A 24046-nucleotide genomic window follows, 5' to 3' on the forward strand; every position below is an offset into this window, starting at 1 on the left:
ACGGAGCTTTCCGTATGGGCTTAAACTCTTCAGGGGAAAAAAAAAAACCAACATAGAAAACAACCTCATTAGAAATGAATGTGTTTTGAAGTTGAATAAGAGGAGAATGATTACTTTATGGTCTTACTTTAGAACTATTAAGGACTGTTGATTTGGAGTAAGGGGAAGGAACAACAAGGCAAGGAAGGCCCTGGGTTAATCTTCAGCTAGCTTTTAGGCTTGACTCAGCAGTGGGGAATGCCATCACAAGCGTGAAGTTTTTGCATGCTGTCTTTAGCCTGATGTTCTGGACAAATGTTTCTTTCAAAATCTCGTGAATAACAGCGTGTTTTATTTTACAGGTATGAGTTGCCAGGAATCCATGGATTAAACTTTATTCTGAAGAATTCCCTTGGTGGTGGCGGCATAGCATCCCTAAGAAGTGACCCACAGGCATGTATCAAAGCATTGATTTTAATGTGGTTATCTTTTAGAATTATGTATGACACAGTCTCTTTATAACCAAGTTTAGGCCTGGAACTGTAAGCTTTTGGTTTTGACTCTTCCTTTTAATTTCCTGTTAATATATATAATCTACTTAATTCTTTTAAGGTTTGAAAACGACATGGGGAAGTAGAAAGTTGTTTTAGAATATTTGGTGAAAAAGATGTGTACAAGAAACTATTAAGAGTTTTCAAATCAGTTATGTTCTTAATGATGTGCTACCTGCATTTTTAGATGCACCAGCAAAATTAGCTTCTCAAAAAGGCTGTCATATTTTAGAGAATGCAGATTTGCTAGACAACTCTGATTGTTTCCTAGTACATACAGGAACCATTAGCTGTCCAGAAACTCTAGCTTAGCATATAACTCCTATAGTTAAATTACTAATAATTAATATAAATCTGAAAGAGAAAAAATAGATGGATAGGACATCTTTTGTGTTGACCACATTTTGTGAATCTGAAACTAACATTTTTTGCAAGTGTACAATTTGAGCATTGAATATTTGAAACATCTAAACCTGAAGATGAGATCCATTGACGTGGCAATCCTGTGGCTACAGCAAAGCACAGTTCTGCTACCACAGGCTGAGAAATCCTGAAGTGTACAAATAATCTCAGCATAATCAGGAAGACTGTTCACAAAATGAGATGATGCTATGTATGAATTAGATAGCAGAACTGAACCCAAAATAAATTGATTTTAGCACTACATACCAAATAAATTGAAGAAACTATTCATCTGTTCAGGTTTAGAGTCTTGAAAACTCAACTGTGTAGTTTTCCTTAGTTAATTTATTGATTCACAAGTGAGAAAGCCAAATAAATGGAAAAGGTAAAGATAACTGTGGATAACCTACAATCCAAGGCTTGATAAAACTCACCGAAAACTTGTGTATTAGGTATACGTAGAGATAAATACTCATAAAACTTACAAAACATACTGAATTCTTACACTGATTATAGGAAAAATACCCTATTAAACCATTTTTTAAAACTTAATTTACAAAAGTGGTATATGTAGGTACTGAAATTAAATGTTGGTTTGGGTTTTTTTTTCTTGCAGGGTAAAGCACTTGGACAGATGCTGTTGGACTTCCAGATTAAAAATGTTCCTGACTTAAAATCACTAATAGAGTAACAGGTGTTTAATATATATGCTTTTGACACTGAGTGGTATAAAAACATATTATAAACAAGAACTGGCTTCTTGAGTGAGATTTTTTTTTTGAAGTCAAAGAGTAGAAATTAGTGACAGTTATCTCTCAGAGGCTTAGCTATATGGCACAAATTAGCTAATGTTTTCAGCAATACCAGACTAATAGCTTTGTCTGTGACCAATAACATTTCCTGTCTAGATAATACATTGGATGAAGAATTAATTTATTTCCTGTAAAATATAATTAATCAAATTGCAATGTAACATTTTAATTACAAGAAAAGATAATTGTTCCAAGATGGAAATAGCCTCCTGTTCAGTCCGTCTCTCTTTTCCTTCTCTCAATCTTTATTTGAAAATTAAGTGGACCTGTTGAGCTCCTGTCAGCGGTGTTTGTCCTGTGCGTGGAGTGAGGCTGGGTAACCTGCTGTGCATCGTTACGAAGTCAGTGCTGTCTGGTACTGGGGAGAGGCTTTCCCCGTTGGGCAATAAAGAAAAGTAATAATTGCTACTGTTATAAAGTGACTGATAGTAAATGCTGACCTTTGGAAGTGATCCACCAAACTTCCAGCACTTTGTCCAATTGATGGGCTTTATTATTACAATTTCCAACATCTCTTACTAATTAATCCATCAGTTGAAAGCACTGACTAGTGGTAAATCGCAGATCTTGGCGTGGGAATCAACTTGAAGATGAGGAAAGGAGAGTGCTGTGAGCTAGTCCGCCCGCTGGCTCCCTTGCTGTGGTGCCTCCTGGCAGGGAGGAACGGGTGCCGGCTGCTGGAGGGATACCTCCTTTTGTTGCAGGGCTGTTAGGTCCTCGTTTTGTGCAGCAGAGCCCCGCCTGGGTGAAGTCCATTTGACTGTCATTTGCATTGCCCTTCGAGCAGAAAGGTCCATGGACTTGCCACAGAAAGGCCTGTCTCCTGCCACGAAGCAATACCATGTTGAATGCAGTGTGCTCTGTCTCTGTTCTGACTCCCAGTTGTCACCTCCCCATCTCCCTTCTTGCACAGCATGACTAGCATTAGGATACTGCTAAACTTCCTGACTTGATTAAGCAGAGACTTAAAAATCCATATTATACTTCATGGGACAATGCCAAGGTGGACATTCTGACCCGATAACTGTCTGTATTTCCTTTGCAGAAGCCATATAAATACTACTGTGCATGTTCATGCATTTTATTTTCAGAAGTGAATCTTCTCCTTTATTTTGCGGAGACTCTAATTGTTTAGTGCTGACAAAATAAGACACTACTAATACCATATAAAATGATGAAAATATTTTTTTATTGTCAGCAAAACTATCTGTTAGTTGTTCCTAAATCTCAATCTATGCTATCACTATTATTAATTTCCTAGCCGCTTGCTTGCTAATGAGAACTATACAATGAATTGTTCACACCTTTTCTGTGGGTTTTTTATTTGAATTGAAGGTATTGTAAGCAAACTCTTTATCCATGTAAACATATTATTCTCTTAGCAAGTCATAAGTACTATCTGCATATACAGCAAGATTTAGTCTAGTTGTAAAAAATGAGTCATTACGGCATTGCAGAAAAATACCCAACTTCAAAGGGCAAATGGCATGCTGGTTTTACTCGTTTTACATTTGTTGTTTGTTAGAAAACTCTTTGTTACTAATTTGGAAGCCTATTAGTTTAGCAAAAACAGACAAAGATATTGAGAGGAAATGAAAAAAGTGATAGACCTCAGTAGCAAATCTGCAAGAATAAAAAGGCTACAGTAAATATTTGCAGTTCACTCAACTGCTGCTAAAGTGACACTGTAAATACGTATGCAATAACTTTTGAATAAAAGTGAACATTTATAAAGTACAAATTTTAGTCATTTTATGTTGTTTCTTCTACTGGAAGAGAGTGGTACTTAGTTCAGAGGTTCTTTGTTTTGGGGTTGTTTCACTTGCCTGCAGTTTCATGCATTGTCTTGCTGGTTCCCTTCTTCCTTCAGATTTTGTCTGTTCTGTCCCTAGTCTCTGTTAAATACAAAAAATGGAAAAGTAAATGATCCTGTTTTCTAGAGAGCTGGTCATTTGCAGCTCTGCAACGGAAGCTGTAATTTGCTGAAAAGGGTTGTGCAGTGTTCAAATGGATTGGATATGGGAATACAAAGGTGATATTTTTTTATCTCTGGAATTGCCCTTTTGGATGCTGTGAAACTATCCTTCACAAACATGTTTTCTGTCCGTTATTTCTTTTGGTGCACTGGCTTAAACCAAGTAACGTTGCTTTTCAGATACTTTTCTTGCAAATTATAGCCTCCAAAAATCCAAAGATTTTATTCTCCTTGACCTCCTTAACATGTTTTGAATTCATGAACGTGCCCTTGTTCCAGCAATCCCAGCTGACCTGGAAGCTTGTTAAAAGCTGCATTTGTTTGTTCATCTACAGTAGAAATTGAGTAATTGAGAATGGCTTGGTAAAACATAAATAGTACTTGAAGGTAAGCCTGTATGCAGTCAGCATTGGTCATCTTCAGTCAGTTAAAAAGCATTTTGCCTCCTCGTTAAACCAGGGCTGTTCCTCACTTAGGCAAGAATTTACCCTTCCCATTGCCTTTCTTTCCTGCTTTTTCCCTGCTGTGTTAGCTGTGAGGGCAGGATGGAAACAGTAATGCCTAGCACATAAAATAAGGTTCCTTCTAATATACAAATTTCAGTGTAATGGAAGCTGGCTCGCACCTCTTGCCAGGGAAGATTTTGTGCTGTGCCTCATCTGCACTACAAAACAAAGGCTGCATTCTTTTACCTCTCACAGCTTTCTTACTGTATCTCACCTAACTCTCGGAAATAAATCATGGGTTTTATCATTAAATTATTCTATAAGCAGCTAACAGTCCAAACACATACTTTGTCAGTGTTTGCCGTTTTACATTTAATATTTAAAGGTGATTTTCCCACTGAAATTTGTGTATTGAAGGTACAGAAGTTATTACAGAAGAGTGACCCAAGTTAAAGGATGTGCCAGAGTGTTTGAGGCACAATGTGTATTTTCAGTTTATCCACCTCCAGTGAAGCCATTTTCCCACTAAAATACGGGGGGTTTTTTCCCCTCCAGAGCAAAGGAAAAATAGTTGTAAGTGTACCTTTTAAATTTTGTTTTGCATCGTGGCAGTTTGAAAGTAATGGGAGTGCAGCCCTGAAGGTTTGAAAGCTGAAGACGTTGGGTTGCAGGCTGCCTTTGAGGAATCTGCATGGTCTCTCTGAGGTGACGTTGGTACGCTGCAGGCAGCGCTTCGCACACAGCAGTGCCCGCGACGGCTGCGAGGCAGTGGCGAAGCGTCCCTGGGTGGGTTTCGCTGGTGGCGGCTGGCTGTGGTGTGCGTCGGCTGGAGGAGCCAAGAAGCCGCTTCACGGACCTGTCTGCTGTGTAACGCCTTCTGGGCCTGTTCTCCTGGGGCTGGGGGCTCGTTAGTGCCTCAGGTATGAGGAAATGACACCGCGGAAATGTCACACCTCTCGCCTTAATTCTTTGAAACCCTCCCGTGCAGCGAGACTTTGAGTCTCCTCCTCATGGCGATTCCTCTTCTTCGGTTTCATCCTGGTTTCCTTTCTGGATTTACTTGAAATGGACCCCGGAGATTTGGGGATTAAAGCTAACTGGCACTAAGAAGGCAAACAAAGGATGCCTCCGAGTAAAAGATGCCGTTGGGAAATGCCTGGAGTTCAGCTGAATTACTCTCCCTTCCCTTGGGCAGGGGAGAGAAATCGGAACTCTGGGACTGAAGTGTCTCCAACACCTCTTTCAAAAGAGACCGTGCAGACGCTCCCTGGCCTGCTTTGGGAAGGGGGAGGGGGGATCTTCACATGGCAGCGCAGGGCAGGACCTGCGCTTGTCCTCGCGGGAGGGTGGCTGAGGGGGACCTCTCTGTGCCAGGGCTTGGTGGAGACTGGTGACCTCCTGGCTGTGGCACAGTGCTCCAGCTCTGGGCCAGCTGCTGTGACCGTCACCACGAGGGTGAGAGCCTGTATCACGATGAGGGGTGTTAATCTTGTCTTTTTCCCCTGTCCCTTAAAAATAATGCACTCGTTAAAAATGAGGAAAGCTCCCTCTCCTCCCCCCCCTTTTTATTTACTAGTAGCAAAAGCTTCAAACCTTCCAAATATATTTAAACATCTGGATTTTAAAAGGTGCTGCTTTGATGATATAATCGTGTGGCTGGTGGCTAATCCACAGGGCTCCTACCAGCATCATAAGCCACATCTATAAGGTATTTTCTCTTTTGTAAGTGACGTGGTTTGAAAGAAGGGACTTGAGAGGGCTAAGCCTCTGTTGCATAAAAATTTGGCTGAGACTCTCCAGAGAAAATCCCAAATGCCTGATTGCTTTGGTAAGAAGCGCTGGGGCTCTGGGCTGTAGTCAGCGGCCAAACGAGGTTATGGTGGGCCTCTCTCTTTGCAGACGAAGCAGGGTGAGGATAAGCTGCTGTCCCCTGGGAAGCTGCTCTCCGCTCCGAGCAGGAGGAAGGAGCAGGGCAACACCAGCCTTCACTTGTGTTGGAGAGCAGTGAAGTAACCCCTTCCCCTGAAATACTTTTTCCCCTGAGGAGTGGCGGACTTGCTTTGGGTCACTGATCAGCCTCATCTTCCCTGTGCGCGAGAGCTCCTGCCTTAGCCTGGGTTCAGTATCCGTGGTGGTGGAGGCTTTCACAGGCCGGGTCCTTCGCGTCCCCTTTGCCGTTCCAGTTGTACCAGAGCTGTTCCCTGATGGAAAGGGAGCTGAACTTTTACTCTTTTTAGCTGGCGTGAGTAAAGGGGTGCTGCAGCTCAAGGGTGTTCTAGGGATGTCGTCCTTAATCCGGAGGCTCTCAGATTCAAAGTGACCGAGGAGGGAAAAGAGAACTTGTCGTTTCAGCACGGTTTGCCTGGAGAGAGAGGCCGAGCTGTTCCGCGCTGCTGCTCCTCTTGCTTCCCTTCCTTGTGCTTGGTAGCGCCCGTGCTCCGCGTTGGGCTGTTGGCCCGAGCGCCCGCAGCCGGCCTGAGGGCAGCCGCGGGGGCTGGGGCTGGGGGGATGCGCGGACAAGCTACTCCTTTTCCAGCATTGACCCCCCCGGCCCCTCCGCGCTTCTCACGGAGGCGAAAGCTCTGCCCGGCAACCAGGGCTGGAGCGGGGGGGCCGTGGCCGCCCCCCCGCCACCCTCCTCCGGGCCCTGCCGTCCTCCCCCTCAGGGTCCTGCCGTCCTCCCGGCCCGGGGAGCGCCGCTCCTGCTCCCCCCGCGCCTCCCGCCGGCCCGGGGGGCGGGACCGCTGTGGTGGGCCGGCCCCGCCCCCAGCCCCGCCCCGCCCGCCGGTCGAGAAAAGCGTTGCCGGGCGGCGGGGGCCGCTCGTCGGCAGCCAGGGCTCCGTCCCGCTGGCCATGAAGAAGAACCCGGTGCCGCAGGCGGCCTCGCTGCTGCTGGAGAAGCTGCTGCTCCTCGCCCACCTCCGGCCCTTGCCCGCCGGTTCGGGCGGGGAGCCGCCGGCCCCCGGCTACTACGACACCAGCTGCTTCAAGCGGGGGGACCTGCTGGAGGTGCCCCGCACCCTCTTCGTCCACTTCGGCATCTACCTGGGGGAGAACCGCGTCGCCCACCTGATGCCCGACATCCTGCCCGCCGTCACCGCCGACCGCCGGCAGATCCAGCGCGTGGTGACCAACAAGCGGCTCATCCTGGGCGTCGTCACCAAGACGGCCAGCATCCGCGTGGACACGGTGGAGGACTTCGCCTACGGCGGCAGCGTCTTGGTCAACCACATGGACCGGCTCTTCCAGGGCCGGGTGCTGGGCAGCGAGGAGGCGGCCCGGCGGGCGGAGAAGCTGGTGGGAGCCACGGCCTACAGCCTGCTCTGGAACAACTGCGAGCACTTCGTCACCTACTGCCGGTACGGAGCCCCCATCAGCTTCCAGACCGACAAGGTACGGCCCAGCCGGCGGCTCCGGGGAGCCCCGCCGGGGCTCGGGAGGGTGGGTGGCCCGGCTGCCGGTGGCTTCCAGGGGCGCGGAGAGCGAGGCCCCGTGCATGAGTCGGTCAGCGCGCTCTCGACGTCACCCTGAAGCTGCTCACTGCTGCCGGGGCTGAAGCTCAGGTGGCGAGGCAGCGCCGGACGCGCTTTGCACCCCTCCAGAGAGCCGGGGTACAGCCGCCGGCCTGTTGCGGAGGGAGTGGGCACCTCCAGCCGTCCGGTGAAAGCCTCCCTTTCTAACCCTGATCTCTTCCATTTTTCTTCTTGTTTTGTTTTTTTTTCCAGTTCTGTGAGACTTTGAAGATGATTATTCGGGACCAGAGGAGTGTTCTCGCTTCAGTGCTGGTGGGGCTGGCGTCCATAGTCTGCCTGGGTTTGGCGCCTTCCACCACGCTGCCCACTATCCTCGTTCCCTTCTTTCTGTGGATGGCTGGCTGACGGCCTTCCCGGAGGCTGGCGGCCGCCCTCTGTGTGTGGGATGTGTACTACTGTATTTATGAAAGCACAGATTCCTCATCGGCGTCGCCTGAAGTGTCTTGACCTTGTGTGCCACTTTTAAACACGACTTTGTCTAGAACGCAGCGCACAAGGCATAGCTTACTGTGTAAGCCAAATAATAGATTTCCTGAAAATCTCAGCTGGTACATTTTAACACAGCTTTAAATCATGAAAAAGTAGGGTTGCGATGCAGTTCTGCTCCATGCCTTTAGCCGTCAGTGATTCTGGTAATATCCTTCATGTTCTTCAATTTCTTAGCCGCGTACCCAGGTGCTGAAACTGTTAATAAAAATGGACGATGGAGTTCCACAAAGTGATGGGTATTGAGAACAAACTGCTTACTTCTTCTTACTTCAGTTTGTATTCAGAAGTTACTGTTTCTATTCTTAAAATACCAGTTAGCAGAGATACATGTAAGTAAACTGACTCTTTTTACAACAAAGAAGAAAAAACGACCCGAGGCGGGGTGCTGTGTGGTGCAGTAGCGCATCTGGCCGGGTTGGCTACAGCCCTTTGGCTTCCCGCTGGGAAATGCTCACAAAGCTCTCGTCCATATTAATTACGTAAACACTTGCTACCATATTGAACAACTTTTTGATTGGGTTTGAGGTAAGGAAAGACGGCGGCTCCTCAGCATTTTCCTTGCTACCGATAGTGGTTAGTATGGCTGATACAAATGACTGCAGAGGGTTTTACAGGATACGGGAAGAAACTAGCTTGTTTTATGACAACTGGTGTCATACAAACGTCAGAAATCTCCAGTGTTACGAGGCATATGGTGGGGAGGAGCAGGACAGATGCCAATTTAGTTCCTACCTTCCCTCAGCAATGGGACCCACGTGGGTGCCGTAAGGCATCGGGGATCACTGGAGCAGTTTCTGCAGTGGCTGTGTTGTTATTTTGGATATTGCCTTAAAACAGGATGCCTCCCGGTGAAAGACAACATGTCTTTCTATACTCGTCTCTTGCGAATAAGTATTCACTTGCAAGCCAGCAGCTGGTGCTAAAAGTGTTTCGTCTTCAATGTAGAGGCCTTTCTGCTTATCAAGAATGTGTGAAGTTGGATTTGAAATCGAGTTCAGCCAATTATTAGAGTGCTAAAATCCTTTGCTGTTTTTTTCTTAGCAATGTCTAGATGTACGCAGAGAAATTGTTCAGCTCCTGGAATGCCTTGCATGCTATACGTGCACTTACATGTTCACGTGCTATGCTTGCCTTCCTCTCTAGTCAAAGGTGAATACGATGGTGTTTTCACCAAGGACTGAACCTCAGATGTACTTCTTTCTGTGAGTGGTGTTCAGCATCCTGTCATCAGCTCTGCTACTGAAGTGGCCACTTTTCCCCATTTTTAGAGACAGACTCATTTTAACTGTGCTATAAACCCCCTTCTGCTTCGCCAAGACCTTACAGTTGCTTGAAGATTGGATTCTTGAACTGTGAGTCTACTCGGCTGCTCTCTAATCATCTCTCTCTTCTGGCTGCTCCGCTATAACCGATGAAGAATGTAAAGACTGGGGTGAAATTCCAGGCTCGTAGGAAACGGCAGCGTGACTGCTGCTGCCATCAGCCGGGAGGGGATTTCAGCCCAGCTTTCAGTACGCGTTCCGCCTGAAGCCCAGCTCCAAAGCAGCTGGAGGTCAGTTACTGTTGGATCCTTGTAAACAACTTCTGTTCTGCTTTCAAAGACTGCAGTGCTCAGTGTTAACTGTTTCTGGTTAACTTTTAAGATTAAGGTGTTTTTTTAATTAACATGAATTGCTTTTTCATAGTGTACGCATTCTTATATTTACATAAATTCCAGTGTGGTTTTTTTACTTGCTGTGCATAAGGTAAGAACTGTAGTCATTATTGTAATTATATAAATAGAATTTATTCATTTAATAACATCTGCCAGACTCTTGGAATTGAGTATAATGCTATAGCATTTCTCTAATGTATCCCAGTAGGGCACTGAACAGTCCGTTAACATGCGGTTACATGGTCTCTGATTACAGGTGGGCTTTTCTTTTCCCCTTTGTTTACTTGGGGTTTATAAGAATTCTAGTGATTCTTACAATTCATTTATACAGTAAACAACGGGGTCATTACCAGTAACCAAATCGTAAGTGGGATTGTTGGAAGATAGAGAAATCTTCCTGCTTGAGCTTCAGTATCAAAGGACCAGTGCTCCTGCTTTGCTAATGCTGTTGAGCAAGAAGCATCCAGATGAGACTGGGGGTCTAAGCTGGGATTTTGGTAGGTGTCTAAGAGAGAGATGAAAGCAAGTCCTTGCAGACCTCCAGCTGTACTGGCAGAGAGTTTTCCTTCAAAGCGTAAAGTTTTAAGCTTGTGAAATGGTCCTGAACGGTCCTAGAATATCCTTTCCTCGGAGAGAAGTAGTAACATGGGCATGGGAGGAGAAATTCAGCTGCATGTCTTGGAGTTTTTCCTACCAGCTATAATTCTAGCAGGGATCTGGAAATTTTGTTAAAGTCAGGCATGAGTCAAATCAGTCATACTCTGAGGGGAAAAACAAGACTAGCAGGCATGAATTCTCATGTTCAGCTCAGCGAGTGGTGCTTGTGCTCCGAAATATTTTGGTAAATGTCAGTGTCAACTTTTTTACTGCAATTACTTGAGTCAAAATAAGCACTTGCCCTAGGTGGAGCATTGCGTTTCAGACTTGAGCTCAACTGTGATGCCATTGAAATGAGGGAACAAGTTAGAAGAAGAGAAAACACAGAAAACTGTGGAGCGGTTCAGATGTTTGGAAATGTGTGTGCTTAGCAGTGAAATTGTTCATCAGTAACTGTAAGTGATGGCGATGGGGAGCGTAAATCTAGGGCTGCAGTTCATTTTAGTGGTGGGGCTGTTTTGAAAAGCGGTGTGGTTAAACCAGGATACGTAATGGCGGAGTGTAGACATCACCCCTGTGCCACCGGGAAAGGCACGTAGTGAAGACATCAAGTGCAAAGGACAGATGTTTCACTTCAGGCTTTCCAAAGAAAACAAAAATAAAATGAGCATTCACAAGGCTTGCTATGTTTTTACAAAACCTGTGTTTAAAATTAAAAAAAAAAAAAAAAGTTGCTAAATGAAGCCATTAGAACAGTGAGCTTTCTGTTTGTATTTATTTTAGCTTGGAACATAAAAGATTACTCATTTTGTGGTGAACAGTCATCTGCTGCTTGATTTCACCTGTGAGTCCTCCTGTGCTGAAGGAGAATGCTGCATACAAACACCATTGAGGCTTATAATGAAAACAAAATCATAGCAATACTTGTTAAAGTCTGAGAGGAGGGGAAGAGGGAATTAAATTTGTGTGTGACTTGACATCGTCCAGACAGGTTTTAGAAAGCAAGCTGCAGCAACAAGAAACATTAGAACTGTGATCTCTGGAAATGATATGGTGGTGTATTACTTATTGCATGTTCTCACATTAAATAAAGCGTCACACGCGACTGATACAGAACTGCGTTAGACAGTTATTAGTTAGCATCTCCTTTATCCACTGAAATTAAAAGAAGTTCTCAAGTGACTCTAGGAGCCATTTGGTCCTTAATGCTTTGCAATAGCTCAGGACCTGATTCCGCTGAGCATTCAACTGTCAGGAATGGGCTTACTGATGGGAAATGAAGACACAAAAGCTCAGCGGTTCTGAGGCTCTTTGCTGTAGTGCATTGCACTCTCCTGTAAGCCTTGCAGAAGTCTTTCAGAACACTGTGCTGGTACAATAAATGATGTCCTCTACTGTAGGAATAGATCACTAAAAGTATTTGGGGGCCATTTTTGGCATAATTTCTTATAAAAATTATTCTGTGCTGTGTTTTGTGGCTCAGTTTCGTTTCTGAAGTCAAAGGAATGTTTGGGGTACAGTCCTGAGTGTATCCTGATGGTGGGATATGGGGGGGGGGGAAGTGGGGTGATCTTTGGGAGACTTAAATCAGAATTACATCGGTTGCAGTACTGCAGTTCTGTCTGTGACAACACTGCTGATTTATGTTCACTGTTTCTGTGTCTCACCGGGTAGAAAACTTTCTGTAAGATGTTCTGTAGCTATTTAATATTCTCCCTGTTTATTAGGGAACTTTATTTAGCCCTCTGACCTTGTCAGCTGCGTAGTCCCCTACAACTACATTGCAGCACCTACAATTAGGTGCTTGGTCTGAACGAGGCCGTGAAAGTGCGAGAGGCAGATAACATAGGTTTATTTTACTTGCAAGGACAGGGCATATAAAGTGTGCTGAGGACCAGTCAGTGAACGCAGAGGTGTTTGCCTGCGAAGACTCCGATGCCGCTTGGCTGGGCACCCTGGGCATAGCGATGTGTCCGCTCTCCTGCCCCCTGCTGGAGTTTAGGGGGCTTGAGATGGCGTTACATGTTTGCGCCGAGATTAAATGGATTAACTTGCCTTCCCTTAAGTGGAGAGGTAGGCCATTGATGCCACAGGCTGTAATCCAACCTAGTAAAGAAAATGGTCTGGGGTCCATCTTCTGACTATGCGGGGGTACGCTCTCACTGATGTCCATGTAGCTGCAGCGTAGCTTCACCTCTCGCATCTGTTCGTAGCGGTCCCTGGCCTGCCTTGTCCCGAGGCATACTCCGGAGAGCGCTGGTTACCAGGGGCTGCAACTGGCATCACGCAAACAAGATCTATGCAAACACGGATGGCCACATACAAACGCGCAAGCCTGTTCTGTGACCTTGTTTAGCTGATTATCCTGGCCAGAATTTTAAGGCAGACATCCCCATTTGCTACCCAAAACCTTGAGTCCCTTCCTGACTGAGCAGCCTTTGAATGGGAACAGCAATACCATTTCATAAAGAGTGCAGCAATGTGATGGCTACAGCATTTCTGGGCATTTGGGAGACCTGTTCCTAGGAGGTTCTCCGTCCATCCTGCAGGAGACTCACGAGACTTTGGATGAGGCTAGGAGGTGGCTACCCTTCACCTCTTCCAGTTTTATCTCACTGTTAGGACAGTAATTATTTAATTTTTTTTACCAAGTCAGGCAACACCTGTGGCTTTGAGGTAGAAGGAGAAAATGGGTCTCTGGCCACTCTGTGCTGGAACAGGCTCTGTTTGGGCTCTGCGTATTTGCCCCCTCCAAGGGCGGGTGTTGCTTCTCATGGTCTGTGGGCCCCAGTGAGGTTCTGAGTGGGAACCGGATCCCTACGCGCAGCCAGGAACTAGAAATGCTAAGACTGGGACATTTCTGACTTTGGCTGCAGTTTGTGTTATGTCATTTGGAAAACTTTCAGGTAAAAATAAGGTAGAGACTGTCAGGTTAAATCAAAGGTTTGCTCCTTTGCTGCAGTGTTGTTTTAGTGAAAGCAAACACTTTTAGTCAAAAGCAGATACCTGCTGTGCCTCTCTAACTATTTTCAGTTTCTCTTTTTTAATTCTTTCCCATTTCTACAACTGGGACCATAATCATCTCTCTGTTTTTCTGGCCAGCTGCAAAACTTGGTTAATATTTGCATAAGGTTGTGGGTTCCTTGCATTGGACATGCCCAATAAATAAAACGCACAGTTCCTTACCAGAAGGCAACTTCCCTTGCCTCTGAAACCAGAGTTTTCTGTGAGGCTAAAGAGGTATATACTATTTTATATACTTAAGAATGCATGCAAATGAAGGGCTGTGCTCTGCTAAACTTGCCAAGCCACCTTATCTCCTGCTTCTGCATAGTCTTAGACCTGACTCAATTTGCACCTGTGTTCCTTGCAATCTTGCAGAAAGTACCTGCACATTTCCATTTAGTACTGCACAGAGACACAGGGAGGGCTGGGTCTGCTACTGCCAGACAGTAGGTAAAAAGTTAGTAATTAATTCTAATCAAAAGTGAAGAAATGTGGGTGTGAAGATAATGAGAGGTCTCCTGTGCCCCGGTGGAAAGATTAGAGTTGGATATTAAACAGCGTAACTGTTGCTGTTTCTGTTCCCAGAGGATATTGTACGTAGCTCCGAGTGAGTGCTCAGGAGGAGGGAGGCACCTGGTTTCAACCACATTCATTTAGATCGTGTGTAAATGATGTGGTAGTGCACTGTGTAAGTAGCCTGGAGCCAATGATGGCTTGGTTGCCCCCAGAATGAGAAACAGCATAGCTGTGAAAAACACAGAACTGCACGTAGCCCTCGGGGAAGGCGGCCATTTGGTTCAACATCGTGCTATCGCAGCTCTGCTGCTTCCGGAGCCTGAGCAGACAGCACCTCATGGTCCTCTCCTGTTTCGCAGTCATACCAGCTTGCCTGAAGCAAGAGCTTTGAATCGTGCAGATGTGCCCCAGACTTTAAATTTCATCCCAAGCCTTGTTTTATTCATGTGTTACTGTACACGTGTTCCAGCTCTGCTGGTTCCTGAGGTATCTAACTCTTCCCAGGCTTTGAGAGAGGAGCCTGGAGGCTTTGCTCAGGGCTGAGTCAGCCCAGACTGGCAAGCATGTAAGGCTGCAATGCATAAGTATACGTGAAGTTGTAGCCCGTGATATTCACAGTCACGTTGCCATGTCCCATTCCTCAGTCCTTCATCAAGCTCAGGACGTGCACAAAACTCACCTCCTCTGGAAAGCCAAATGTGTAACAAACTAGGACATGGCCTCGGCAAACAGAGGCAAAAGAAACATCTCTTCATCCAGTTCATCAGCCATTTAGCGCTGATAATTGCGTGGTCAAGACAGCTTCATATTTTCCTTTGTTACTACTCCCGGTTTCTGACAGCAAGTAGGTTTGGCCACACTGTATGCAAGAAAGAATCACTCTGTTGTACAATGATTATTTTAGAATGACAATTTGATCCTGTATTGACAGACAGGGTGTAAACTGGGAATAACGTCTTTCAAAGACTTGCCTGGAGAAAGCAGTAATTCTGCTTGGCCAGTGAACTGAAATTCCAGTGAGGAATGGAGCCTTTCTATTTCTGATGTCTTTGAGCAATTCCAGTAACTCTAATACTGTTCAAGCATTGAGAATTACACAGGCAGTAGACCTGGTGCATAGTCATGAAATGTGTTTCAAAATTACAATGAGGTTTTTATGAATTGCAAAGCGTTTTTTTACAAGCAAATGGAAAATATCTACCCAAACCAGTTATAGAAATTACTTTCCCTCAGTAACTTTTTCTAGTTTGCATTTTTCAGTTAGGGGAGTGTTTGTGTTAAAAGCTCCCCTACAGACAGTACTCAATCCTGCAATTAAATACAAATTTGTGCTTGCAACAACAGTCTGTCTGTTCTTATGGGAAAGACACGGGATTTGTGACACGAATTGTGAGCTCACTGTATCATTGAGCAGGAAGGGAACATGGGATGTGAGCAAGACATCTGTTTATACAAAAAACATTTGATTCTAGTACAAAAATAGCAAGAGAAGTTACTTTAAAAAAATCATTTTACTGGCACTTCATATTTAAAAATTATCCCATTAGGACGGGTTCTCAGTAATTCACCGGATCTACCATTGAGTACGCAGCACTCCAAGCTGCTTTACTGCAACAGCATCATTGGGTTATGGTTCTTGCAGCTAAAATCAACAGGAGCTTTGTCCCTGTCTTCACAGGGAGCAAAATTAAGTAAGAAGTAATCTCAACCCATTCCCTCACCTCCCTCTGTGGACATTTAATAATGATGTTCAGAAATGAACCCCCGATCGCTACAAATGTGACACTCAATTATGATTTGAGGAATCTTACAGTTCATAAACTGTGCAGCTTTTTTATTTTTTCTGTAGTCTTTCAAACCTGGTCAGACAGCTGCCTACAGATGGTTGCTTCTGCGCTGCCTCCAGGGTTGCTACCTAGTTTTTGTGATTCTCTAGGCAATGTGCTCTTCGGCTGGCTTCTGAGGTGTTTTTCTGTGAACACAGCTACTCCCGTTAATCCTTAGGAGAACTGGACTCTTGATCCAGAGCTGCAGCACGACAACCAGACACTGTTAACAGCTTCACTACCTTTGAGAGCCTTGAGCTCGTAGACGAGGGCCAAATTTTTCAGCATCACAAGAACACAGGAATGGACTTGGCAATATCCGAAGGTCAGTTTAGCCCCTTGCAACGGCGAGCGCTTAGGGACAGGGTACGGCTACAGACAGAGTCTTGATATACTCTCAAAAATTTCGGTAAGCAACAATTCACGAACTTCTAGCTTTAAAGCTTGCATTCATTTAATTTTGTTTAATACTCTTACCCTGTGTGAACTTGTCTTACTCCTTTTTTAGCTTATCTGTCTGGCCTCCAAAAGGTTCTATGGCAAGACTAATTATGACATATGGAAAAGCACTTTGTTTTAAATTGGCTGCCTGATGATTACATTAGCTGTCCCTCCCTTTCTTGTACTACAGGGAACAATGAATAATCAATTTATGTTCATTTTTTCCACTTACTTTTACAGCTCTCAGGTATTCCTGGCGTGGAAGTCAGAGTTTTTTGCAGTTTCTACAAATCTGTGCTGAAATTATTCTGAAAGTGGCTCATTTGGCATCATCCCTCTAGTACCATGGCTGCCCTCAGAAGTTTATTACACATTATACCTCTCAGTCCAACAATATCATCCTGGAGTTTCTTTAGTCTTGAATATGCCCAGCCTTGTCAGTTAGTTACTTTGAGTTTACTCATCAGTTCTAAAATGTCTTTTATTGACCCCTCAGTTTAAGACTACTGTGAGGATGTATTTCCTGTAGAAAAAAATGGGCTTACTTTGAAAATTTCTCTATCGCTTTTGTATTGAATATTGCTGCCAAAAAAAAATATATTTCGGTTTTTGCTATGGTCTAATCTTCCTCAGAAGGCCCTTTCTATGTCTTTATCATCTGTCAGTTCTCTCTCTGGCAAATCCCTGGCTTTTGATATATATTAACAAGGCTTTTTTGTTTTAATTATTGGCTTGTATATTAGTAAGGTGATTCTCTGAATCTTTTTTAGCCCAAGTCCTCGGGGCTTTTGACATAAGTAGCTTAACGCAAGGTGCTTGTGGTCCTTGTTCAGATACGAGATCTGCGTTTTGGAGGGTGTCATTTCTAGTACGCCTTTGCCTTTGCTTGTCTCCAGCTCGAGTTCTCCTGGGGCTGGAGGAGCAGCCAGGCAGGCAGTGTCTCCCCAGCGTCCAGTGAGGACACGAGCATCGAAAAATCCCAAATCGATCGCCAGCTCCGCACGCTGCGGACGGGGTTGCTGCTGGGAAAAGGCAGGTGCAGAGCTCCTTCAAGATGCGCACAGCCGGGCCTGACAAACCTTTTAAGATAACACACTCCCACCTAGTGGCTCGCTCACATTCAGGAAAATGCAGATCTCCAGCAGACTGGGAACGGTTGGTTAACTGCGACACTCGCACATAAAGAACGAGTAAATCAGATGTTTACTAAATTGAAGCAACTACTCAGTAGGTTTAGAAATGTTGATTTTGAATTTCTGTTTCAGTGTTGTAACATCTAACCAGAAATCAGGAAGGAACAGTTAAACTATGTAACACTGATTTTGTTTATAGCTGCCAACAATGTAGTGGTTTTGGTTTAGGTTTTCATCACAGTTTTGGTTGTGTCATGAGGCTTTGCAGGAAAGACAACAGCTAGACAGAGAAAAGCATTTAAAAATCACTCTGTTTGTTGTTCTTAATGAATACTATAAGACACCCCAAAGATAAATCACAGGATTCTATGCGTGTATAATATACAAATATAGATATATGTATGTATATAAATGAAGGAAATGCACAAAACCACAAGTTACATTGCTTCAGACTTTCTTGCTTGTGTCTCTAAGCATAGCACTATATCCTTAAAGCCTCAGGAAAATATAAAGAAAATTACAAAGAAGCATTATAAGTTGTTAAACTATAATTGCCATTGACAGTCCAGAGTTTCCTGACTTAAAAGCTAGTTAGCAGCTCACAGCAGCTGGATTATAAATAAAAGTATAATATAAATTAAAAGTATATGACTTTGATAAATTGATGCCTTTTAGGATTCTCAGAATAAGCTAGAATTCATAGCCAAGTATGAGCAGCCTAAAGAAAGAGTGGGCTCTTTCCAATTTTCAAACTACAGTTAAGGTATTTTAAGTATTTAAATCTCGGAAAAGTAAAAATCTAACCTTGTTCTCCACTGTTGCACTCAATGTAATTTATTTCCAGAATTATTAAATATTCAAAAGGTAATGTGATATAAAAAACTTCAGCCTCCCTGGTAAACTTCCAGTTAATGTCTGGGACAGATCAGGTATGATGGAAGACTTTATAGTTAGATGCCTGATGTCTGTTTGGTTCCAATGCTGAAAGCATGCTGTAAGACTTTTACAGAAGCTACTGTAAATTCAAGTGTTTTCTGGCAATATTTGCAGAGAAATAAGACACTGAGCAGTGAGTGAGAGGGGACTGTCTCTGATCTTTCCGAGTCCTCTGTTGAAGATGGAGACACTGGCGGTGTGAGGAAAGGAGGCCCGCTCTGTAGCAATCTGTGCTTCACATTGTTGTGCAAAGAAAACTTTGGTTTCAAGGCTTGTTGAGCCAGTAGCCACTTTCAGAAGCACTGAAACCACCAAACCTCCTTAACTTGCTGCTGTACAGATGTGTGGAGGACATACTGCCAGTTCAGCATTCATTTGAAACATCTGCCAAAAAGCAGATGGGGAAGCATTCTGTAACCGTGGAGTGTCAGAAGACTGCAGTACTGCAGGGCAGGACTCTCCATCTCCCTTGGCCCTTCCCTCCTTCCCATCCTTTCTTCTCTTCTTTTCCCTGACATTCACCTCTTCTTCCACCAGCCCTTTGTGGCGTTACTTTTTTTCAGCAATTCCCATCTGCTCCTTCCCTGCAGGGGGTTAGCTGTACTGCCAGAGAACAGCTGCTTCGCTCGGTGATTAAAGGTATGTCTTTGTCACACAGGGTCCAGGTTTTTGGAGGGAGCAGAAAGCAAGAGTTCTTGAGGCAGTGACAGACAAGAACAAGCAGAGAGATTTTATACACTTTGTTATGCACGTTTTACATCACTCCGCACTCAGCAATATTGGCTTAAAGTTGATTTAATTCAATTTACATCAGTGAAACTGTTGATACTCATACTCATCCAAGTGAAGACAGAACATGCTTCAGGATCCATTTTTTCACATTCATTGCATATCTGCATGGTAAAATCATGTGGCAAGTGTGTCTCAAAGTGGTTTATGAAAAAATAAAGCAATTATGTATGATGTTTTCTCTACAATTAATATTCTGTCCCCTCAACTGCTTATTCCAGCAATATCAGATTTTGCAATTTTATAATTAAAAAAGATTCCAACTCTTTTAAGGCAGAAAGCTGAAGGAGAGCAAACAGCACCTTTCAAGAAAAAAGACCCTTTGGGCACTAGGATGTCTTGTTAGGAGGATCCTACTAAACAGGCATTGCAGCTACTTGATAAAATGAACCCCAAATCAAAATGAACTGGTTGACTGAAATGAAGTCTTTCTAGACAGCTTACTATAATTAGATTTACAATCATATTATGTCTAGGTTTTCTACAGAGACCTTTGTCTAAACTTCAAAGGACGTCTGCTTCCTTTTAAAGTGTTTCCACTACCTACATATCAAGCCTGTCAGAGTGCAGAAATGCTACATACCCTCTTTTGCCGCTCCAGGCCACAGTAAAATTTACACTGACAAAAAAAAGCTTATTCTTCCATGAAGAATATTACAACCGCAGTAATAGCCCACTCCAGCAATATATATGCTGGGGCTTGCTAGCATTCCAGTGAAACAGAAGTTAAAAAAACATCAAGGACTTCTGTGTTACTGCTACCTAAAATAACTTGCAAGGAAAAGAAAAGCAACTGTCTGGTGCAGTGCAATAAAATATGTAAGAAAAAGACCTCTTTCACATTTTCAAATTTAGCCAAAGGAATAAATGTCACAATCTTGGCAGGACTCTGCCCTTATTCCTCATCCATCGGATTTGTGACAGTTTCAGAAAGACATTCATGAGGAAACTAACTCAGTGTTAATAGGAACTGCATAAAGCTTTAGGGCAAATAGCACATTATTTGCAATTTAAAGTAATTTTCTAACCAGAATTCATGCCAAATGCTTTTTGCAAGTTATGCTGTAACTCTTGTAAAATAATCCTAAAATAAGTTTCTGTTTATCAGGTTTAAAACTTAAACAGTTATGTACCAAGGTACTGATTCAATAAAGCAGTAAAACCCTAAATATTCTGATAAATAACAAACATTCTTCTGGGCCTGGTCTTCTTTCCCATCCTTTACTAATTCTTCATTAAAAATATATGAATTAAAATACAGCATTACTTTGAATGAGTGATATTTATGTATATATGGGGAGAGAGAAAGAAATTCCAACTGTGAGAAACTGTCCCTTTGCTGTGAACAGTTGTTACTCCTAGAAATGGGAATTAAAAGGTTAATTGCCCTTCTATCACACTCCTCCATCCCATGGCTACTGATGAATGAGTGAGATACGTCCTTTGAATGCACAGTGCAATCGAGTACTATGTGAGAGAAAGGCGAAGAAATTAAAATAAGGTGGAATTCACTGAGGGCAGTGTCTACCTGGAGGAGGAGAGAGGGGGCTTATCCCCTACAGCTGTTCCAACTTGAGAGAATTACACATTGTGTTAAAGGTTAAAAGTAACTAGACCTAACTTTGTAAAATGGGAGATTGACTGAAGGGTTTGCTTGGTGAGGATTCTGTGTGTTGCAATACAAGAAAAGCAACATTTCAGGGAGTGCTGAGGTGAACAAATAGTTTTGATTTATCCATGAGAAGCTTTCAGGTCTGCAGACGCTTTTTTTAAGACCTGAAGTTATCAGATACACTGCTTGATTTAATAAAAATATTGTATTCCCCTGTAAATCTTGTCTTACTAGAAAAGAAATTAAAATATTTAGCTCAGACTTTATCGTGGGTCACAGCAGAGGTTAGAAACAATTGTTCTTAGTAGGACCTAATTATACTGAACAATTAAGACTGTCAGAGAGAAAAAAGCAGCTAGCACCTGTGGGCAAGGGGGTAGTGAGAACTCTGATACCCAATTAGCACATGGGGAACAAAGGAAGAAAAGGATCATTAATTTCTTTTAGGGAGGCAGGGGTCAGCGAGAAAACTAAATGAGTCTTTAGTTCCTGTGTCTGACTTTTTGATGTTTAATAAGAGATAATAATGTAGCTGCTGAATTCTTTTTGGTTATTTTGGTTTTCTCTTTTATTCATGTCATGTCATAAAGTGAAAAACCTGATGGCAAATTTTCCTTGAGACCTTCTGCTGTTAAGTGCAGGAACGGGTAAACATTTCCAGCTGAGCAGCTGTTGGTCTTTATCCTAGAGCAGCAGTCATTTGTACTCTAGAAATGGCTGCACATGGTAACCCATCCAGTAAGGTGTCACTCACACGAAATACAAAGAAAACGCTGAGGAGTTGGTTGTTGGGTTTTTTTTTCCTCACTTAGAAGAGGTTGTCCTCATACTTTCAGTACTTTCCACCAGCAATAACAGAGACACATGGATTTTTCTGCCAGGGAGTGAGCAGTCCCCAAAGTAACAGGGACACCAAGCTGCAGTCAAAAAGCACCAAACTTTATTTAACTTAATATACCCCAAATTCATTCCTATTGGAAGCTTTGTAGCTGATTTAGATGTTGTAAAAAAAAAAAAAAAAAAAAAGGACATCTGGAATGAAGAGGTGGTGAAATTTAATATTGAAGGCAACAGCTTTGGTATCTAGGCCATTCAGAACTTTTAAATGGAGACTGACCATTTGTAAAATACATGATTAGTGTATCCTGCCTTTATTAACAAAAGGATAATAAGCTGTTTGAAAAATTAGCAAACTTGCATAGGTAATTGTCTAATATGATGTATTAAAATACAATTTTATGACAGTACATATTTAAAACTAGATCACTAAAAGCTCTGGAACATATTCATCACAAATATTTGCATGTCCCAAAGCTAAAATTCCTGGGATTTCCTGGTTTATTAAAAAGTATAATTGAGCATTTAAATCTTAGGAAAAGTATGGGGAAGAAGTCTTTGGTGAAAGCGTTTTGGCTTCGAGAGACTTTCATTTGCTAGATGTGGACAATGAGCCACAACATTTTGATACCAGCAAACTGAAGAAGTCACAAGCTAATCCCATACTCTTCACCGACCCCGGTGCCTGTGCCGTGTACCCATCACAGTGCCATGCTGCAGCTGTGTGGCTGTGAGCCCCGAGGAGTTTCAGTGGGAATGCAGCAGCAGTGCTAGAATTGCAAGGCTTCCAGCCCAACTGGCACGAGAAGCACCTGCAGATGTTGTTGAGCTAACATGGTTCATTTCTAAGAGACTGAAATATTAACAAAAAGAATAAAGATTGAACAGACCTATTTCACTTAGGTATTAACAGCCAACATGGACCTGCATGAGCATAAACGCTCCGGGAAGCAGAAGCGCATGCTGGAGCCTATCCTGAACCCCCAAAAGAGCCCTCCAAGAGCAGATAAAAGCTAAAAGATACAAAATACACCAGCCAAGTTTTGCAGACCCTGACCACGGGCCCTCCCTCAGCCGGGGCTCTGAGGCGGCGCCGGGCACCGAGCAGGCCTCCCTCAGCCGGGGCGCCTCAGCGCGAGACGTTCCAGCGGCTTTCGCGTGTCCCCGCGCCGCTGTAACACGCGCTCTGGCGGCATTCTGCCCTCTAACGGTCGCCTGTTGTAAAAGAGGTCGCGTGCCGGGCACCGCCTTTTGCCTTGCTATGATTGGCTGATGTCGCCTGTCAATTAAGTCCGTGCCCACCCTGGCGGCTCGGTGATTGGCTAGGCGGGGGCTGAGCGAGGGAAAGCTGTGGCGGTGGGGCCGGCGGGAGTGGTGGCTGTCGGAGGGGTCGGGCCGCAGCGGGCCGGGCGGGATCGTTACCGCTGATCCGCGCTCCCCCTGCGGCGTGGGGCTCTCGGCGGGGCAGCGGGGAGTTGCCTCCCTTGCTGTGCTTTGGGGAAAGCCGGCGGCGGCGTGAGGGACGAGGCCGTGAGGAGAAAGGGCCGCGGCGGCCGCCCCCAACGCGCCGGTGGCGAGAGGAGCACAGGGTACTTCCGGGGCTGCCGTTTTCCCTCTCTTTTCCCTCCCTCGTGCTCGTCCGGCCTCCTCAGGCGGCGTTTTCGCCCTGGGGCCTTTCTCTGGTCCCCTGACTTCCCCCGCTGGTCTCTTCCCCTGAACCCTCGGTGCCTCTTCGCCTCTCCGGGAGTGCTGCGGGCACTCTCATCAGCTCCTGCGATTTTCAGCTGGTGTCCCCGTGCTGCTCTTACAGGTCACGCTCTCGGCTGGGTGTTGGATCTCGGTGGGACAGGGAAAATGAATTCACCCATCCCGTGCTCCAGCTTTGTTGTTGTCTTATTACCGTGCCTCGTTAGGCCTGAAACTGCCAAGAGATTTCCTGGTGGCAGAATCTCCGTGCAGCTTAGAGGCTGTGACACACGGTTAATGTGACTCGCTTGCTGGAAGGTGGTGGGGCACCGTTTGCAGCAGATAGGAGTCATGCTGTTACTGCTGTTGGCTGCTGGGGTTTTTTTTTGTACTCTGCCCTGCTTCCTTGCTGGAATCTCATTTTGATGAAGCCAGGAGTTGTTCAGGGTTTGGCGCTTTTAATGACCAGCAATGGGTATCTCATAAAGTTAGTTATCCAGAGCGGTTGCTTGTGTGGATTCCTGCCCCAGAATGAATACCGGCTTGAAAGAACAGACAAAATATCTATCTCCACCAAAAGTCTTCTTTTTCTAGGATAGAAAAAAATTGCAGTATTGTTTATTCTTTAACGGTTCTAATTAAGGGATGTGTAGAGTCTATTATAATGTCATATGAAGGCTGTTGTGGAGAGAATGCACTGAAGAATAGTTTCATTATTGCTTTGATTCAAAGCACATTTGAAATGACTAAGCTCTTGGGAGGGGGCAGAAAAATTCCACCTCTGGACAGGAATATCATTGCATAACATTGATAAATGTGGCAGTGG

At 44.4% G+C, this 24046-nt stretch overlaps 3 protein-coding genes across 3 annotated transcripts in view; all 3 read left to right on the forward strand.

Annotated features, from left to right (window-relative positions):
- The window catches only part of LOC142361510 (uncharacterized), a 61005-nt gene extending 59065 nt beyond the window's left edge, over positions 1-1940 (forward strand). Inside the window, exons 19-20 of the mRNA XM_075422109.1 lie at positions 342-432; positions 1549-1940. Of these exons, the coding sequence (XP_075278224.1) occupies positions 342-432; positions 1549-1623 (166 nt within the window). The 3' untranslated portion in view covers positions 1624-1940. The remainder of the gene's footprint in view (positions 1-341; positions 433-1548) is intronic.
- Positions 1941-6982: 5042 nt separating this feature from the next.
- LRAT (lecithin retinol acyltransferase) lies at positions 6983-11611 on the forward strand. Its single transcript, XM_075421606.1, has 2 exons — positions 6983-7558; positions 7891-11611. The coding sequence occupies exons 1-2, from the start codon at positions 7019-7021 to the stop codon at positions 8041-8043; spliced, it is 693 nt and encodes a 230-aa protein (XP_075277721.1). The 5' UTR covers positions 6983-7018; the 3' UTR covers positions 8044-11611.
- The window catches only part of RBM46 (RNA binding motif protein 46), a 31391-nt gene continuing 17068 nt past the window's right edge, over positions 9724-24046 (forward strand). Inside the window, exon 1 of the mRNA XM_075421605.1 lies at positions 9724-9739. The gene's annotated coding sequence lies outside the window, so the exon portion shown is untranslated. The remainder of the gene's footprint in view (positions 9740-24046) is intronic.

Source organism: Opisthocomus hoazin, chromosome 5 (assembly GCF_030867145.1).
Source record: "Opisthocomus hoazin isolate bOpiHoa1 chromosome 5, bOpiHoa1.hap1, whole genome shotgun sequence".
NCBI classification, from domain to species: Eukaryota; Metazoa; Chordata; class Aves; order Opisthocomiformes; family Opisthocomidae; genus Opisthocomus; species Opisthocomus hoazin.

What these genes read in the sequence shown, in the direction of transcription:
- LRAT (XM_075421606.1), top strand. Translation starts at nt 7,019, where the DNA reads ATGAAGAAGAACCCGGTGCCGCAGGCGGCCTCGCTGCTGCTGGAGAAG. An exon ending in TCAGCTTCCAGACCGACAAG is followed by an intron (nt 7,559 to 7,890) that starts GTACGGCCCAGC and finishes TTTTTTTTCCAG; the next exon opens with TTCTGTGAGACTTTGAAGAT.